The sequence below is a fragment of the Triplophysa rosa genome, linkage group LG17, assembly GCF_024868665.1.
Source record: "Triplophysa rosa linkage group LG17, Trosa_1v2, whole genome shotgun sequence".
In the NCBI taxonomy this organism is placed as follows: domain Eukaryota; kingdom Metazoa; phylum Chordata; class Actinopteri; order Cypriniformes; family Nemacheilidae; genus Triplophysa; species Triplophysa rosa.
In genome coordinates, this window is record NC_079906.1 from 22516457 (window position 1) to 22537040 (window position 20584).

General features: G+C 38.5%; 1 protein-coding gene across 2 annotated transcripts in view; it reads right to left on the bottom strand.

The window, feature by feature from the left end:
* Positions 1–10043: 10043 nt before the first annotated feature.
* The window catches only part of crb2b (crumbs cell polarity complex component 2b), a 33235-nt gene continuing 22694 nt past the window's right edge, over positions 10044–20584 (bottom strand). The window contains exons 9-16 of one of the 2 annotated variants that reach the window (XM_057356477.1): positions 19121–19674; positions 18745–19027; positions 16161–16717; positions 15811–15976; positions 14703–15573; positions 13672–13788; positions 12368–12494; positions 10044–12254 (exon numbers count right to left, since the gene is read on the bottom strand). In XM_057356477.1, the coding sequence (XP_057212460.1) occupies positions 12033–12254; positions 12368–12494; positions 13672–13788; positions 14703–15573; positions 15811–15976; positions 16161–16717; positions 18745–19027; positions 19121–19674 (2897 nt within the window). In that variant the 3' untranslated portion in view covers positions 10044–12032. Of the gene's footprint in view, positions 12255–12367; positions 12495–13671; positions 13789–14702; positions 15574–15810; positions 15977–16160; positions 16718–18744; positions 19675–20584 lie in introns of both variants that reach the window. The other variant, XM_057356476.1, reaches the window with a different exon arrangement.

Consider the following 20584-nt stretch of genomic DNA (forward strand, 5'->3'; position numbering starts at 1 on the left):
ATTTTTTTATGTATTTTTGAAATTCGGTCAAAACCGTAATATTACAGGAAAAGACGGCAAATTTACAAGAAAACTGGGGAAAGTGTAATTTTACAGGAAAAATACTTTATTTTATTTCTGGCGCCCCAGCTGCCAGTAAATTTCTGTTTTTTACAAGATTTCTTTTTTACAGTTTATTTTTCAAATACGGTCAAAAACTGTAACATTACAGAAAAAGACAACAAATTTACAAGAAAACTGGGGAAATGTTATTTTACAGTAGCTGGAATCTGCTTCCAGAAGACATCAGATGTTCACCAACAGTAAATCCAGATTAAAAACACACTTGTTTAGCCGTGCATTTATAACCTGAGCACTGTGCTGGTTTACATCAACTGCACTTCTATTTCTAATTTATTTTTCTTTTGTTCTTATTCTTTTTATATATACACTCACATTTTTAATCAATTTTATTGCTGTTTTTTTGTTTTAAGTTGTATTTGTGATCTTAAATCATTTGCATTTTAAAGATACGTCTTATTTCTCTTTGTCAATCATTTTATGTAAAGCACTTTGAATTGCCTTTGTGTATGAAATGTGCTATATAAATAAACTTGCCTTGCCTATTTCTGGCGCCCCAGCTTCCAGAAAATTTCAGTTTGTTAAGAAGATTTCTTTTTTTTACAGTTTATTTTTGAAATACGGTCAAAAACTGTAACATTACAGAAAAGACAACAAATATACAAGAAAACGAGGAAAACAATTATATATATATATATATATATATGTGTGTGTGTGTGTCCTGTAATTTTACAGGGGGAAATTATTTTACGGTATATTTCTGTGTCTTCAGTTGACAGAAGCTTTATTTAATTTTTTCAAGTAAATGTCTCTTTTTCATCAATGTTTAGACATTTGTACCAAAGAAGATAACAAAAATGCCAAGAAAGGTAATATTTAACATTTGCCAGGTCAGTGTCAAATCTTAGTTTTGTTAGACATGTTTTAAGTAGTATGTAAATTAGATATCCACAAGTATACAACACAATAATCTCAGCTTCTTTTTTTATGATTTTTTAATGATGTCCTTACTGTACTTTTTCACAAACAGAAATAAAGATATAGCAACAAAAGACATTAGCCATGTGTCAGTGTCTCACAACCAGCAACTAGTTTTTCAGTTCAGTTCATGTTTACACTAAATGTAAATATTTTTCAATGCAGTTTTGGTCACAATCAGATTTTATGGGGGGAAACACTGTGGACAAACTGCATTTGCAGTGAAGCATCTGCGTATTCTAATGTGATGCAGAGCATTTCTGTGTCTTGTTTTGTGTGCGCTCAGAAGTGAAGTGACAACAGTGTTTAACGTGGCCATTATGATGTGACTGTAGCAACAGGTTCTGTCATAGTTTTTTCTCTCTTTACACAGTCTGTCTCTCTCTCTCGTTCTTTTTGTGTGTTTTCTGTGCTGTCACTCCATCGCTTCTGTTCAGCTTCCACTGTCCTTTGTTTTTTCTTTTCTAGAGAATCTGTCTTTGAGGTGGGGGGCTGTGTGTTTTGTCTCGTGTGTGTGCAGTAGGGGGTCAGTCAGGCATGCGGTAGAGAGGACAGGAGTCCCTGGTGCGGAGATTCCTCACCGACTGCTTTAATTGAGACGTACTGTCAAAGAGAAAAAAACACATTTGCATGGTGTGTGCGTGCGTGCGTGCGTGTGTGTGTGTGCGTACTGTTAATCAGTTCTCCATCTCTGTGTACGACAGAAAAGAGACTCGTCTCCGTACAGTGACTATTTGAACACCAGAGGGCACGGAGAGGAGGGGGATCGACGCTTTTACATTCTTCTCCTTACATCTTTCACTCTTTTTTATTATTCAGTTATCTTCACCGCAGGCTCGGCTGAAGTCTGAGACAGCGTAGCAGCGAGTATCTCACGTGTGCTGTTCTTCAGCTGAGGAAACATCTTCACACTGTCTGATTCACACACCTGAGTCTCCGGTGATATACTGAAAAAGTCTTCGATCACATTTGATGTCAGATGTTTACAGTTTCTTCAGGTTAATAACGGATCAGTTTACGGAGGTACATTACTGTTCAAACGTTTAGGCTCACTAAAATGTTTTCACGATCCTTGAAATCGTTTCATCTGAAGGTATTAGACTATGAAAATGATTTTAGTAGACAAAATGATAATTGTGCCAACATAGTTGTAAAAAAATGTGTTTGAAATGCACGACTGAATAATGAGGAAAAATGCATCTCAGGGTGAGACCTCAAGAAGTTGCTTTAGATAATTCCAAGAGAACATTTCTGCAAACAAGTTTGGGATATTGGCTTTATTCAAAACATAATTCCGAATTTTGATGAGTTTACTTTTATCATAACGTGGAATAGAATAAAAAATGCAGATTCGTCTGCAATCAAACGTCAATATTTTTAAAGATCTCAATATCAACTCAAACATCAGATTTACCCAAATCCAGATTATTTTACATCTACAATCTACATTCATTTACACCTCCAGACTCTTCGTGTGTTTCAACAATCACACTCTCATTTGTGTCTCTTTTTATTTCTCCTGAGCAATTCTAGGAGCATCTGAGACTAAATGAAAATGAAACTCCTTATGAAAGAGCAACATCTGAGCAATAACTTTCTTCTCTGGGATCCCTTGAATAAGAGAACACACAGTTGTAGAGTTTAGCTCAGACGTGAGAATTTAAAATGATCCCGTAACTGAAACTCTCTGCTTTAGACCCATGACAGTGCAGTCATTGAACACGACTCTGTCTGTGTCACAGCAGCACAATGTTTGATCACACACTGACACAGAGAACAAATACTAATCTCACCGATGCAACCATTCAAAGGAAGGAGAGAACCCTGCCGTTCAAATTCATTAGTGTTCGAGCGCATTAGACAAAAATGGATGTAGCCGCTCTCATTGGCGGAGGGTCGAGAGACATCGGTCCCGGTGGGCACGGTCCTGACACTGAATAAGCACCTGCATATGCATTAATGAAATCTATTGAAATGCAAAATCTTGCAGCAATTTGTTCAGTAAAGCTCACAGGGAAATATGGATTAGATGGGGGGGGATGCATTAGGTGTTTTAAATAGCTTTGAGACGTTGCCTTCATTTCTTCTGTCTTGCTCTCTCTTGACTGGGAAAACCTGCTGTGGTTTCAATATGCATGAACTCCTTTTTGTGTCGGCTGCTCGGTCTCTTTGTTTGTACCTGTGGGTGGCATGAGGTGGTCAGTAGACGGGACTGCACATAGAATTACATCCGAGTCAGAAATCAAGTGTAAAATGCTGCTTTGGGTATATGGTTGCAGATGTTCAAGTTGAGCTTAAGCTGATGTTGATGTTTTATTTTGACCGAGGACAGTTGTGAGTTCTTAAAAACAGTACATTTATGCTTTACGCATCAAGTCGGTGTTGTCAGGTGATGAGGTTTGTTTGAGCCAGTGGCCATGTGCCATCAGCATGCAGGTTGTATGTTTCCGGGGGGCACGCACCAGCCGAGCCCATCCATACAGCTGCATTATTCATCACGGGTTGGTTTCATTTTGTACTACTTACACAATATGGATTTTACACACACTATCAAAGATGATAGTTCCTGAAGTATTATGAGGACATGATGCTTTTGGGTTTATCTACAGACAGACACTCATTTTTATTATATTATATACAGCCGAGGAGATCATTTCAGTGACCCGTTTTTTTTTTTTTAATTTGCTAGATCAAATTATCATTTTTTTTCATTCCGTAAACTACAAAAACTGTTTCTCCCATATTTCAAATGAAAATCTTGTTTCTATTTGCATTTGTTTGCAGAAAATGAAAACAGGAGAAACATGTGAAAATAACAGAAAAGATGATCTATGATTTTTTTAGATCTCAAATACTGCGAAGAAAAAAGTTCAGATTCACTTTTAAGCAATAAAACAGTAATATTTCTACATGTATTTAGGAAAAGGTAAAAAATGATTTTTTTATGTGATAATCTGGATTTTTCTCACAGTTTTCCTGTGTATTGTCATTCTGTCAGTCTTTCACATTACTGTTGGATGACTTTATGTCACTCCTGAGGTTTGATTATGTTGAAATTCATCAAACATGACTAGAATGACCACAATACATCTAGAAATGATGATTTGAAAAGAAAACTTTGAAAGGTCTCTTTGTTTTTTCCCCAGCGGTATTTCACAAAAAAGTTGTTTGGCCTAAACGTATATTATATTTAATTATATCATTTATAGTTATATACAAAATTTATACAAAGTATTAACTCATTTAAAAATAAATTTAAATTGTATACATTTGTAAAAGTTTAGTTCGGATAATGCAGTAAATACAGGTTTAGTTTTTTCATTTCAGTTTAGTTTGTCTAAAAACTTGTCTTGAAGTCTGTGCATGTGTGCAAAAACAGCATTTATGACATTTTAGTTAAAATACAAAGAAAACCCATACAATGAAACTATAATTGTGAAGTCTTTTCTTTCAGTTTCTGTCTCTATTTTTGCATAAATCTGCAGTTCATTCTCAAGTGTAAATCAAGTCTGAGTGTACAAAGATTTCTATCGGTTGGCACAATTCTACCATCATACCGCACAGCAATAGCACATGTGGTAGTGCGTGTGGGTATTATTCTCATTCAGCTCTAACACTTTTAGGACGGCCCCTGGTGCAGAGCGAAGAGCCACACAAGAGAAGGGCCGAATCAGTGACAGCAGTGGCTGTACGGCTGCTGTTAGACCCTGAAGCACAGACTTAATTAAACAGACTCTCTCCCTCTCTTTCTCTCTCTCGCTCTCTTCCAAGGGGTCTTTAATGAAGTGGTCTCCTCCATCGATCCAGCTGAACGCCAGGTCTTCTTCCTCTGCCGGGCTGGCTGGCAGCCATTTGGCTTCGCTCTGTCAGCTCTACGCAGTTAATTAGCTCTGTTGTTCATTTGCCTCCCTGAGATTTCCACCCTGTTTCAAGTTTAAGAGGGAAATGCAAAGAGGGCTGGATCAGGCGTGACATCCCTGGATGAGACACCCGACTGCCACCGGTCCTGAGTCGAGCTGTGAGAGAGTTAATGACTCAAATACACCATCTATATATCCATCTCTTAGTTAAGACTGAGTTTACTGTACATCTAACATCAAATTTAAGCATTGAGCAATGTGTGTATTCTGAGGTGGTTATATTAAAATAACAAATTCATGATCACTTCTTTCAAAAAACATTTTACTCAATAGTAAAACTATTTTTATGACGTTTTTATGAAGATATGGTGTGTGTTTGTTTGACCGTACTTAGAAAAAAATCTTCAAGAATATTGCGAAGCGTCCCCAAAACATGATTTGAGGATATTTTAGGTGGTCGTCACTATTGTATAAATAAATAAAAAACAGAATACATTTCCATTTATTATTTTCTCTTATATCTAAAATGGTATTTAAAACATTTTTATCAGTACGGGTTCCCTTGGAATGCTCTGCCGGTTTTGTTTTAAATTTCAGTTTGTAACAGAAAATATTAACCTTGTATAAAAATAATGGACGTCGATGAGATATAGTGAAACAAACCGCTGTGTGTCCATAAGATTTTTAAGCTTTCTGCGTGTGTGTCTATGTGACAGGAGATGTTTAGGGGTTTTCTGTGTGTGTCAATGCTATGGTTAAGGTTTTCTCATTTAAAGTGAAAATGCGACGAAACAGCGGCACATTCACACCCACCGAGCCAATTTAGCTTCCGGAAAGCGGCATAATAACAAGATATACAATTATACGCTGGACTGACCCGAAACCATTAGGCTGAAATCGAGTCCTATGTATGTATTCAAATAAGACGCCAGATTTCTCCATATGTGGGCAAAATGAGTCGCGAAAATCCTGTGAGGGTCAATGGGCGGAAACAGGCCGCGTGCGAGGATTGAGCGCGAGCGGGGCGGTAAGGCCGCGGCTTCGTTTTAGTGAGTGAGGTACAATAACCTCGGTTATATTTTTGTTTCTTATTGAAGGTTGTTTTTTTTACAAACTAATGTCACAGTGCTGTGGAAAAACACAAGACTGGTAAGAAAAACATTGTTAACAGTAAATGAGGAAATGTTATGGAGACGGAAGCAGCATCAAACGCTAAACCAAAAGTGTTGAACGTTAGAATTCTAACGTTATTCTGTAAGATGTTTGACTTTGTTTCTTTTTGTGTTCATTTTTATATTAAAAATGTATTATGTTTGTTAATATTTCTGTAAATGTACGAGATTCTCTGTTTGAACAGAATTCCTTGGCTGTTTTTTCTCCTTTATTAAAACGAAACTTACTATTTATGTTAGGTTATATAGGCGTACCTTGTAGCATCCTTACAAAAATTAACCATGGTTTTTCTACACTTACCATTTTAACTAATGTTTTTATATTAAAACCGTAGTAACCACCAGTGTTGGGTGTAACTAGTTACTAAGTAATTAGTTACTGTAATTTAATGACTTTTCCCTTGAAAAACTAAAGTAAGGGATTTTTTTTTCTGTAATTTAATTACAGTTACTTCTGATGTAATTAAACTAAATACTTTGTGTAATATGTGTGTGCAATAGTGGAATTGACATCAAAATTCAAAATCCTTGCTTTAATGTATAATTCTCACATTTGTAATACTTTGGTCAGTTAATAAGAGTATATGTAATTTTATATTCTTTATTTGAATGAATTAAAAGAGCCGTTTCACGTCTATCCTTGAATCACTTAACTAATCAATGTTGATATAGAAAGTAATTAGTAATAAGTAACTAAATACTTTTTGGAGAGAGTAATTTGTACAGTAATCTAATTACACTATTGAATATGTAATTAGCAACTAGTAATTCATTACTTTTTTAGAGTAACTTACCCAACACTGGTAACCACACATTTGCCATCACTGTTCCCTGTAACCATAATTTTTACCATGGTAAAGCTGTGTTTTTACAAATGGTAGCTAATCAATCCACCAACAACATGCTTGCTACACTTTTACAAAAATAAAACCATGGTTCATTTTCATAAGGACTCTTTTTGTGGTTTTGGATAAAAGTGTGTCAGTAGCTGTGTCTCGTTTGGGAAGGCTGCGTCCTCCAGAGGTCTCATTCGAAGGCTGCTACGTCATCGAGGCTGTCTCGTTTCATAAAAGCAGGTAGGACACTCCGTATGCACCCTTCTAATGTGACCTACTTTCACGAGAATTCGGAGGACACATGAGGTGTATCCTTAGTTGCTAGAGATAACCCACAATTCTTTGCGTCGGCCAACGTCTGTTATTTGAATAAACGGCCACAGCTGCACATTCAATCAAATATGTGGTGTTTAAATGTTAACAGTTTACAATTTGTGTCAGGTTTTTTTAAACTTAGCAGGCATATGTAGTAAACAGGTTTACAAGTGTTTAGTGTTTTTTAAATGTTTTGAAACAGTAAGGCAAAAATTGTAAATTTCTTTAACTCTTTTGGCATTGTTTAGGGTAGAAAGTAACCAACTTTTACCTCTTAAATCATGTAGAAATCATTTTAATTAATTTGACAGGTGTGGGAGTGCAACGTGTTGTCATAGCAACGTGGTACTTGTTTCCTTTTCTGCCAGTATGTCCTTACAAAGGACGTCTCGTTTAATTCTAAGTTGAGAATCCTCCGTATACCGCATCCTTTATAGGAAGAGACCTCTGGAGGACACAAGGACGCAGCCTTACGAAACGAGACACAGCTAATGCTACAGGTTACTGAAGCTTTTTCCTGTAAAGACGAACTGGACAATAGAGGGTATGCACGTGTCGTCACTTTCCCACGTGAACACTCCGGAACGCACCTGCTTGAGTGGCACTGGGCAAAATGAATGCTTACAATATCAGGAAACGCAATTCCACGCAACATTTGAGTGTCTAAGAACACGTGATTCCTTTGTAAGTCATAAGGTAGTTGTAAGGATCACCGTCGAGTCCAGCTGCTTGTAGTTTCAGCAAATAATTGCGTGTTTTAGTCCCGGTTTTTGTTCCTCCTATTGAATGCAGCCATTTTGCCTTAGTTTTACCACTTAAGCGAGTGTGTCCCGGCGGGAAAGTGAGGTCAATGCATACCCTCTATAAACATTAAGACAGATGTGTTCACTCTGCCCTCTGCTGGTTCAGATGCCATATTACACACACTGCATGATGGGCCTTCTAGAATCTGGCATAACTACAGAATATATACAGTTATTGAAGAGAAAAGTGAATTCCAGGCTCCCAGTCATCTAGTCTTTACCTCCAGCGTATCTTCAGTGACATACTGTACCTCAAACACTTTTCCAAATGAACGCGCCTATATGTTTAAGAAATCACTCCATCATCTCCGCGTTTGCCTCGGCATCAAGGCAGGGCTCTGTTTTGCTTCACATGTCAAAGCTGACGGTCCCACAGAAACACACCTCTAATCACAGCAGCGTGTGTGAACACACACACACACACACACACACACACACACAGAATGACAACCTGTGCCAACCATGCACATCCGACTCCTCTCTCGTTCCTCCACAAGCCTCTTTTGCATTGTTTTCCGAGCTTGTCTCCCGGCAGCGTTTCAGTCTCTTAGTGTCAATTAAAAGTGAACTATCTGCATTTGTCAACATATCATCTCCGGGCCCCGGCGTGACGTGTGGATGATTTGTCGACGCTTCCTGACACAGTGTGGGAGACGGTGATCTCCCTCATTAGAGACAGCACGAGAGCCATCATATCTGACGTGATACTTACCAGTCGACCCCCCCCTCCTGTCATGCCTGTCACTTTAGTGCCCCCCCACTCTCTCTCTCGGGGAAAAGCAAGGGTACCAGGGCATCCACAAAGAAACAGAAAAGGCATTTCATAAAGAAATCTGCTCCCAATTTTGGTGGACATACTGTGCAAGTATGGAGCAAAGCTCTCATATGAGTGACTCACGTGATCACTGTCAGAATCATGCTCTGGTTTACATTGTATATACTGTACCATAATGCTATTCGTTACAAAATTAAGCACTGTTGTACTGCCTTTGTGTTTATGTAAATATAAAGAAACAATATTTCAGTGTTTTTGATGCATTTATGCAATACTACACTGTTTAGTTATTTGTCTTGTCTTAGACTTTTGAATAACATCAAGGGCTAGTTCACACACACACACACACACGCACACACACACACACACACACATCTGTCATCATTTATTCATGCGCTTGTAAATCTGTATGCGAGTCTTACTTCAGTGGAACACAAAAGAAGATATTTTGAGAAACGTCTCAGTGGTTTTGTGTTCGTACAATAGAAGTCAATGGGGTTCGGTGTTGTTTGATTATCAACATTCTTCAAAATATCTTCTTTTGTGTTTTGCACTGCAGAAGAAAGACAAAGAGGTTTGGAATGACATAAAGTGATGAGAATGATGAATCTTAAAGATTTGGGTGAACTTTCACTTTAAAGCAAGAGTTGTACAAATCTCATGTTCACAATCATGAAATGTCAGTTGTGTTTGTGAATTGTTCTGATCGAAACCGGAACACTTTCATAAAAATCTGATTTTGTGTAATACTATTGTGAAATCTCTTTCTTAACGTCAAGAAAATTATCTAAAAAATTACTTTTGTGAAATGTATCCACAATTAGGACTGGGACAACATGAAAATGATGAAGCGTTGCTGTAAGTTTAAGGCAGGTCTTGTGTTGTCTTTGGGTTTGGGAGTTTCTCTCTGGAATGTTGTGTGACTCCCTTTAGATGGCTCATAGTCTTAATATTCAGTGAGTCTCATAGATGTGACTTCAAAGCAAAAATATCTGCCAATGGGGTGAGAAAAATAAACTTGAATATAGTTGTACTTTTTTTTACTTACAAAAACAAGCCATAATTGTTTGTTTGATTTCTCACCTGATTGGCAGATTATAAACATACATTTTCTTCCATAAAACAAGACTAAATATCTTAGGTCTTTCTTGATTTAAGAATGTTTAGATATTTGTACTACAAAACAAGACAAAAATGGCAAATAAGAATGTTTTTTTTTGCACTGGGTTGTTTTGAATGACACATTTTTTATTGCAATTGAAGAAATTTCATTCATGCAATGACTAGGGTAAAAAGAATGAATGTGCTTTTTCGGTCCCATTTTCTTCATTTGATCATATTTTGATGCGTCTTGAGATTACACCTGTGTACTTTAGGTGGGTCCTGGTATAAAAAGTTCAGAACCACTTATTTAGGGACCAGACATTTTTTACAGATTCCGCATTTCATCATCAAGACCTCCATCCACGCTGATTTATTTGCAAATACATTTTTATTAAATATGAAGCGGTTTTAATTGGGTGTATAGATTAGATTCACAGCATTGTCAAACACATTAAGCGATGTCAGAAGAAAATATATATTTTTAATCCGCTTGGTTCATCCTGTCATAACACACATTCGGTAGAAAGAAAAAGTATAAACAATACAAATATAAAAATACACAAAGATAGTCATCACATCTCACAGTATAATAATAATAACAGAAAAGAAATACACACACACAAGAATCCAGTGTTACGATCACATACTGACACAGTCTCAAACTAATATTTTGGGCTCCAGTGAGTCAGTGACTTTAATTAAATATCTGTTACAACCTTTGAACATGAAGCAAATCTTGAAACCAATCCAGTGTATGCCGAGCAATGATCTCAAATCTGTTCGAACACACATGAAGACCTTCTAAAGAGAGTAAGGAAACATGTTCACTTGATTATATCAAGGCACAGCAAGTGTGATTCAAACATCACGTTATTTTAACAAATACATTCAAAAACATGCCTGTATTTACCAGACATACACAAGTACCGGTAAAGAAAGATGTTTATTCGCTTATGAAACTGCTGATGGGTTGTTTACGACTCTTCAGTCTTAAGAAAGCTTGTGTATAATTTGGTTAAAAAAATAAAGGTACTAAAAGGATTCCACGGAGCGGTGCCACAGACACAGGTTCTTAAAAGAACAATTTCCATCTTTAAATTGTTTTAAATAGACTGAGGAACTGTCTCTGGCATAGCTTTGAATTTCAAGAATTTTCTAAGAAAACTGTGCAAACTGTCTACAGCGAAAAAATCTTAAAAGAAAAATATATCTAAGTAGTGCATCTAAGACTGTCTGCTGTCGTCTAACAGCAGACAGTCTGTTAGACGACTAGTTGACCGCTGTGACCCATCTCTAGTCTTAAAATCCTTATATAAAAGTACACTAAAGTACGAACGTATTTTTCGTAACTATTTTCATAAACTAAAATACGAACACTTTTTATCAACCTTTTATGTACTTCACAGAAATCCCTTCCCTCCTATACAGAAAAGCATGATTGTAAACTAGTTGTGTACTTAAAAGCACACTTCAACTAAAAAGTGGGCCAAATTTGTCCCAAGTAGCATTGAAATAGAACACTGACACGTAAGTAGACTACAGTAAAGTATACTTGAATACATGGACATTGTATATCAAACTTTGTACTTCATTAAAATAAAGTATGCTTATTTTGAAGTATACTTACGGTTTACATTAGGCAGAGTAATGTGATGTCACCATTATGAAGCATTTAGCAGAAATGCAATACAGTGTGCTTAGACTTTTATCCACATCCTAAAGTACCATAAATGAAACCGTGATGAGGTAAAGATTGGCCTGATATGAATGGCACTGGGACAGAGGTACACAAGCATCTGAGTGGCATTTATGGGTTGTTGACAACATAACAAAAGTATAAAGAAAACATCGCATGAGATGCTATAACACAAACAGAACACAACGTCCTCTCGAGTCAAGAACCTTCGTCATAACAGTTGCACAATTACATATGATCACAGTTTCTTACTGTTATGGCTTTGAAAGTTAAATCCAGAGGATCAAACCTGCCGTCGGATCATACACTTCATCTTCACCATGGTTTGTCTTCCATGATGTTTGTATATGAAGCACTCGTGTGCCCTGGCACACATGTTGGCTTTTCCACATATCCGTGTCACTTTAAGAAGTTTTTATACCGTATATGTTTATCAGATGAGTCGCTCCTCTGGAGGCACTTTCAACACGCTCCCCATCTCCAATCTGGCTCCGGCTACCTCAAGTTGGCTCGGGCTGTACGTCCCCTCCGACCGACGTTTCCGTCTGGCAGTGAGAACCATGCAAACCAGTGCCACGGCTGCCAGAAGAGTGCCGAGACACACCAGCGGGACGGCCACCAGCAGCCATGGCACTCCTTCACTCCGCAGCTGTTTCTACGAGAGAAAGAGAACAGTTCGGATGGATGAGATGGATTATAAATGAGAGAAACAAATGCGAGTTGATGGCACAGAATGGTGCAGGAACTAAACCAAAGATTTTGACTCACAGTATTCTGACAGTTTTCTCCTCTGAAGTCAGACGCACACTCACAGAAGTACGAGTTTGATCGGTTCACACAGGTGCCGCCGTTGAGACAGGGGTTGGACTCGCACTCATCTATATCCACTTCACATCTAGACAAAAAAGAGTCAATAATCGAGTGTCATAGTAGTATTGCAAAACCAAACTATGCAATTTCTGTCCACAAGAACTGTCCACCTGGACAGCAAAAGCCACATAAAACGAACGTCTACAGTGCTTACATGTGAAATGTTAAGACTATTACAGATCTGCACACAATAAAGTCTCATTTACAGGGTCATATTTAATAAATTAGCATAATAGATGACAAGACATCATGTTAAAGCAGACATGACATACAGCTTACACGCAGCCAAAAAATAAGGAAATGAAATTTATACAAAAACAGAAAAATGTGTTTACATATGAATGAATGAGAAAAGTTGATAAACGAACATAAATGATCAAAATTGAAAAATCATATTTTTTATGGAATATTGTAGTGTTTTTTATTAGTGACTTATCTGTGCACTTCGTTCTTTTTTTTATTCATGTGCCCTCATAATATTTCATCAAAAACGTTGACCTCTTCCCTCCCTCGAAACGACTTCTTGTCACTTCCTGTCACGAGGAATGACGCGAGGGCGGAGCTTTCTTTATGGGAGGGTGCTGATAGTTACACTGGGTTCACGCCAAACGAATTAAGCGTTTTGCGCGAAATTACATACAAAGTCAATACATAGACGCGAACTCGCGGCAGAATGACGCTAATCGGGCTGCGCGATTGCCGCGAACGCGCATCAATCTCGTCTTCCGGGAAGGTTGAAAAATGTGTCAGATCGCGTCACTCGCGCAAAAAAAATAACGACATTTTACCGCGAGTAATAAAGAACGTGGAACGCGATTGTTCGCGTTTGGTGTGAACCCAGCATTAGTCCTCCACGATTGACTGCAAACTCGCACTCAAATCTGCCTCCATTTTGTTAGCAACGCCCATCTTTCAACGATCCAATCAGTTCTCGATGTGCAAATCATGTCCCGCTCTACATTTTTTCGTTTCAGAAGTTGTTTCATTCAGATAAATGTCACGATATGGAAAAGAATACGATTGTTACTTCCGTTTAATGCGGTAAATTAAATACACAAACAATAACTGATGGTTGAAGGGAATGTTATTCCAGGACAAATTTTCAGGAACATCTCATTAAATCATTAAGCTGTAATGAACATGTGAGAGCTCTGCAGATAAACAGACTCGTGTCTCACAGGGTGTGAAGATGTTATTCTCACCTCTCTCCAGTGAACCCTGGTCTGCACGTACAGTTTGCCCCCCATAATCCATCAGTACACCTGCCTTTATTCTCACACTGAACATCAACTTCACACTGCTGAGGAGGAAAACGCCACCTGATAGAAATATACACACATACAGAATGATAAAGGTTGGATTTGTATACAGTATATACAAAAATCCATTATGATATCCAAGATAACATAGAAAAGCCACATGATTTTCACATGTACAAAAACACATATCGTCGCCGTCCTTCTGAAACCTTGTACCTCCAAATTCGCAGTTTTTCAGGAAATGGAAAAAAACTGTACTTTTTTAATGATTACTACGGAGTTGTCAAAGTTGACAACCACTTTGTAATACTTTTTATTGGTTAGATATTTGCAAAACCCAGTTACAAACATAGTGACTAATAATAATGATTTATGACAAAAAGAAAATCGCAAAATATGGAGATAGAAGGTTTGGAAAGACAGCAGCGATATGGCCTCGTGTAAAAACCCTTGGGATTATATGAAACTCGTGTTTTTTTCTATGACTGTATTTATTTATTTATTTATTAAGTAACTATATGTGTGTTTATTGGCATGATCCTAAAACATATCTGGTCAGAGGATTCATTCTTTCACCACCAGCATTTTAAAAAAGTTGCCAGCATTTTTATTATATTCACAAAACTTTCGTAGCCCCAAGAAATTTGTTAGTTGAATATGAAAGAATAGAGCATGTGATTTTAACTCAAAATATTTTCAAGAATAAAAATAACACATTTTATTTTATTTATTTCTCCTTTTATTTTATTTTTTTATTTTACAGAAACGAATCCTTTGTAAACACACTTTCTAGCATTAAGTTTTAATCAATGCGGTAAAGTTTCATAAAGAAACAAAAAGCTGAGTATTTAAAAGCGTCCCCTACCATACAACAGTGAAAATATGAAAAATTATTATTAAACAAAGAATTAAACAATGCTTAAATAACTGGACCTGGCTCACATGAGAGTGATTTGTGTACTTTTAATACTCACTGGCAGAACGGGCCCGTGTGACCAGGTGGACAAACGCAGGTGTATCCTCCAACAGCATCCACACATGACGCACCGTTCTCACAGCGATGGTCCTGGCACTCATCCACCTCCACCTGGCAGTTTCTACCACTATAGCCGGCAGCACACAGACACTCGTAGTCTCCCAGCAAATCTCTGCAGGTCCCATAGACGCAAGGCTGTTGGCCGCACTCATCTATGTTATCCTGGCACAGATCCCCCGTCCATCCCGGGGCACATTCACAATGGAAGAGATTAAAGAGGTCCCTGCACGTGCCGTTGTTCTGGCAAGGCTCCGAAAGACACGAGGGTGCGCCGTAGCATCCCAGCTGAGGCTTCGCCACCTCGCCGATCCGGATGAACCTTGACGTTTGCGGCACTTCCTCCTCTAGGATTCCAGCAAATGGTAGATGCACGCCACCAATCCGTACCTCGCCCAAACAGCCGGTGTAGTTTTCAGCCAACCACACGACAGAGTGGTTGAAAAAGTCCATGTTGCCAGACGCTGCCAGGCTGTCGCCAGCTCCAACGCCATCCACGCTGAGGTGCCATCGAGATGCCAAATTGGGCGAACCGGACGTGAAGAGTTCCACCTGGTGCCACTCGCCGTCCGAAACGGGCACTTTGCTGACGAAAGCTTGAGATTCCAAACTGTTACCGCCGCGGAGCTTCACGATCGGGGAGGAATTCAGAAGGCCCATGCAGAAGAACTCCAAACCGTTAGAAGCACGCAACAGCGTTCCGTTCACCTCGCGGGTTCGCAGCTCGATTGAGATGTTTGTCACGGAGATGCTCAGGGATCCGGTGGCGCTGAACTTCAAAGCGTTGCTCTGAAACGTGGCGTTGGCTAAACCTGGTGAGAGGAGGAATATATTCAAGACAAGAGATCAGGTTGAATGCTTCATGAGTAAAACCAGCACGAAAGGTGAAGAACTTTCTTGCTTGGTATATAGAACTTCAAAGCTGATCTTTTGGCTTTACATTTTTATTTTCCAAATATTAAGGGAGCAGCCATTTCGAGGAGTGCGTTACTGATCGCAGATCTCTTTTCTTGAGTACTGAGAAACACAATACGCTCATAGATACTCACACTCGTAACCATCAGGTAAATCTAAACATCGACTCCCAGGAACACACGGATTACTAACACACCACACCGGCGTGTCACACGTCTTTCCGGAGAACTTCAGAGGACAGTGACACTCAAAGTCATTCCAGACGTCGAAACAATTTCCTCCGTTCTGACATGGCTTCATCTACAAATACACAATCCAAGATGATTTGTGATTGTCCAAAAACGGAGAAAATTTGAGAAACGCCAAGAAGACAAAGAGCATTTCCTGCAAGAGCTTCCGCTCAAAATCAACGATTTACAACCTGACTTCATTAGCGGTATAAAGAGTCAGATATCTCTTATAATTTGACACTTAAATCTCTCACCTTACACATTTGGTCACCAATGCAGTGTTCCAGTAGATTTGATGAGTTTCTCGGTAAGTAGCTTGGATGTTGTGGTTTTTGGCTTATGCTGCCCGAGTACATGTACAGTTGTACTTCGTCGATCCAGACGTCCTGCAGACAGCCTTTAAAATATCCACCCCACTTTGTCGTGTCTTCTCCTTCAGAGAGTCCACCGAGATACGCCACATCTCCTGACTCCACTTCAAAATCCACAAAATCTCGAGGAGTAAACAGCTGATCTTCATTAAAGAATATAAAGCCTCGCTCTTTTTTAATCGTCACAAAGAGTTTCGTCCCATTGTTTATGAAGTCAGAGGTGTTTCTGATGGAGGTGTACACTGCCACGTGTATTGAGCCCTTCTTTATTAAAACTGTGAGGTAAGCGTGATTCTGACGCCTCAGTTGAAGGATCAGGCCGTTTAACTGACGTGTTTTCAGCCAGAATGATATGGTGACATCGACTCCGTGCTTCTGCGTGATGGGAAACGCAGCGAAGGATCTGCTCCGCTCGGAACTGAACGTCCATGATGAGTGCTCTGGAGGACAAGACAAAGTTCAACGGTTTTGATCTATGACAACTTTGTATAAAACAAGGAATTACGTTAAAAATCATGTTCCAGACATACATCTGAGACTCCTATATTTTCCTAGATATTAAAATAAGATTAAATGGAGAGCAAATGGAAACTCTCATCTGCATCTCAGATATTTCTCCCGAGAAAGAGTCAGAAATGTCACAAATGTGTCTGTCGTTAGAGTTTCAGAAGAAGAGATGTCATCAATGTGTCAAACTGAGCTCAGATTTGTCAAATCTGAAATCAAAAGTCAATATTATTATCTCAATATCAAATCAAACATTTCTCATCACATTTACTCAAATCCAGATGGTTTGACCTCTACAATCTACTGTACATTCATTTACACCTCCAGACTCTTCGTGCGTTTCAACAATTACACTCTCATTTGATTTTATTTCTCCTGAGCAATTTTAGGAGAAACATCTTATCTTATCCCTTTCGCAAAGAAAATATTTTTCTTTGGACGTTTCGGCGGCAACAAAACAAACAAATGTTATGTGGCCCAAACTTAACTTCTGATAGACCGCCGCAAAGTATCAATAACTGTTGAGTAGTTTTAATTAAATTTAATGCAATTAATCTACAATTAAATATTAAAAATTAAAATATTAAATTGTTTTATTTTATTAATAAAATATTTTATTTCACAATATTGTATTTATTTTGGAATAAATAAATACATTTTATTGTAAACATTTTTTTACAACATTTTGGAACGCTTGATTCTGATTGGCCAGTCGCTACATTTGCAGGTTCGTTATTCCCAGATAACAACTGCTCAAAACTAATAACACAAGGTAACTCGGATGCAATCATTTTGACAGGTACAGTTTAATATTACACAAAAAATAAATATATATATTTTTTTAATAACAAATCTGACATTGTATTTACAAATGATAAATTTTTTGTTGCCTGTTCTGACATTTTAACGTTATTTCTTACATTAAAACCGAAAGTAAACGGCTTTTTCTCGCGGAAGATCTGCATTCAGTAAAAATTAGCTAATAAATTTGCTATTTCAAAATCACATTTCATGTCCAGTTTTTTTCTCATGTGGCAAGTAGCCGTGTAATAAGTGGGATAATGTACAAGCAGCCAGCTGTTATTGCGAAATGGGGTTAATTTCTGCGGTAACAACCGGCTGCCTGTACATTATCCCTTAAATAACAAAACCAGACCAGAAGTTAACTCTGGGCCAGGTGCATGCGTCCGATGAATCGTCTCTACATTAACTGTCAATATATTGAATTATTAAATATATATATATATATATTGAATAACACTAAAACCGCGCGGAAAATGCGAGCCGCGCCACTTTCTCTCTTCAAATGACCTGCGGTGCGCGAGGCACTCCGAAAAGTTGAACTATTTCCATCTCGATGCGGTGCCGACGCGCCTAGAAAAATGTGCGCGCCGCACCACATGCGCGTCGCGACCGTGTCGTCCCCTATTTGCGCACGCCTGCCACACGACTACATTTAAAATAACGAATATGAGCGCGGAAAAGACGCGAAATTTGAATTGGGCCTATGCAATCAACTTCTGAGCACATCTTCCTCTGGGAGAACTTAGATCAGCAGAAAACCAGTCTGGACCAGCATTTGGATTCATAGGAATGAACACGATAAAGCTACAACTTTGACATATTTAATATCATAAGATATTTCGGTAACACTTTCCTTAAAGCTTTTATGCATAATGCATTATAAAGGGTTACTAAAGGGTATGATGCATTATAATTATTCATAATGTGTGTTGTAAAATATTAAAGAATTATAACCAAAATAAAATTCAAAGTGTAACAATGAATTGATAAGTGTTATAATGTATTAACTGAGTTACAGTTATTCATAAGACATTACAATGCATGATAAGGTACATTACAAGGCATAACTAACACATTTAAACTACTTTTAAAATGCATTATACATACAGTATAAGCTTTAAGTACAGTGTTACCGATATTTCAGATAAGGCCTCACCTTCGGAACATTTGTGTCCATAGAACGGCCTTCTGCATTCACACCTATAATCCCACCAAAGGTCCACACATTGACCGCGATCAGAGCAGGGGTCTGGATGACACCGTTCGGTCCTCTCGCAGCCCATCTGAACGTCTGACTCCGGCGTAAGGTCTTGAAGAAGAACCGTCTGCGAATCTATCAAGAGATCCTCGACACAGCCAGCGAATCCCGTCCTGGTTACCGTCTGGTTGAAGTATTCCTGTGGAACTCCACCAATGTAGACCTTCTCCAAACCGTGAGGCTGGAAGGACAGAAGCTGGTTATGACCTCCATCCTCAACTGTAGTCTTGTTCTCCGCTAACAGACTCAGAGTCAGTTTCTCATCCACACTAACCAAGACTTCATGCCAGAGTCCATCGCTGAAATCTCCTCTCAGGTGAGCAACGAGCTTCAAGTCTCCTGATTCAGCAATGGAGACGAGATCTCCACCAATTAACTCCAGTGTGAAAAAATGCTCGTGGCTTCCCCGGTAAAACACAACTGCATACTGTAGTGTGCTCCTAAACCTCAGCTGGACACTGGGCCCTTGGTCTCCAGCTTGCCTGCGGGTTCGGTTACTCTGCGGAACTTCCACCATCAGATGAGTCCCTGCAGAGATGGAGAAGGTGGTGGAGATATCACATGCGTCACCATAGAAACCAGCAGGGCATTGGCAGGTGTACTGTTGCTCATCTCCGTGCAGTGAAGGCGTGCAGGTGGCACCGTTTTGGCACGGGTGGTCCACGCAGCCGGTCAGAGTGATGTCACAGTCATGGCCGCCCCAGGGCAGCTGCTCGGGTCCGGGAGGAGGACAGTGACATGCATAGTCATTGATGGCATCTTCACACCGAGCTCCATTCCGACACGGCTCAGACTCACACTCATTGATGTTCATTTCACAAACAACACCTGCAGAGGGAATTACAATGTCATTTGGTGCAGTTTCTCAATCGGAAAAAATTCATTCTGTCCTCATCTAATGCAATCACTGTCTCTTTATGTCACTTTGTAAAATGAAAACCTTTTTACTGTAAATGAAACGTAACTCTATATGTGTTTGTTGCATGAGTATCCTTGAACTATAGCATTATTCGTTTTCTAAGCCATAAAATTTATGTGAACTTCATGAAACATGACAATGTTTTTGATTAATCTTTATTTTACGTTAAATCAAATTTATGAAAAAATGTGCTATGCATTTTTTGTAACAAAAAATGTACTCAATAATATGAGTAAACAATCTTATTGATCTGGATAAAATATACAGGTCTGAGGTTGAAAACAAAATTATTATTACAACACTAAAAACTAGTTCAACGTGAAAACCACACAACGGTAAATTGAACCGTTTTCCATCAAATTCCAATTTTAATGACAAGTAAAATCTCAGGACAGAGATCAAATCATACCATAGATAAATCAACCTTTAACTAAAGTGACTTTAATGCCTTTATACGGTCAGTACAGTAATCCTGATAAATGACAGCGTATGGTTACAACTGTTAGCATGTTTATTTAGCCTGTAAATAACACTGTGGCAAATATTAAATATGATAAATAACATTAATAAGTAGTAAAACTTTACAATAAAGTTATATTTGTTAATATGAGTTAATGCATTAGCTAACATGAACTAACAATATAATATATTATTTATATTATATTATATCTCGCGTCAACCCGCGAGGGCGGGAGAAGGAGCATGCGCACACGTAAACCAGCTGGAGCAAGAGAGAGAGAGCACTGCGTTCGCGAAGTTTAGCTGTGTTTGTTTGTTCTCTGCATTTTGTTATATAAACGGTGGTTTTAACACAGAGTT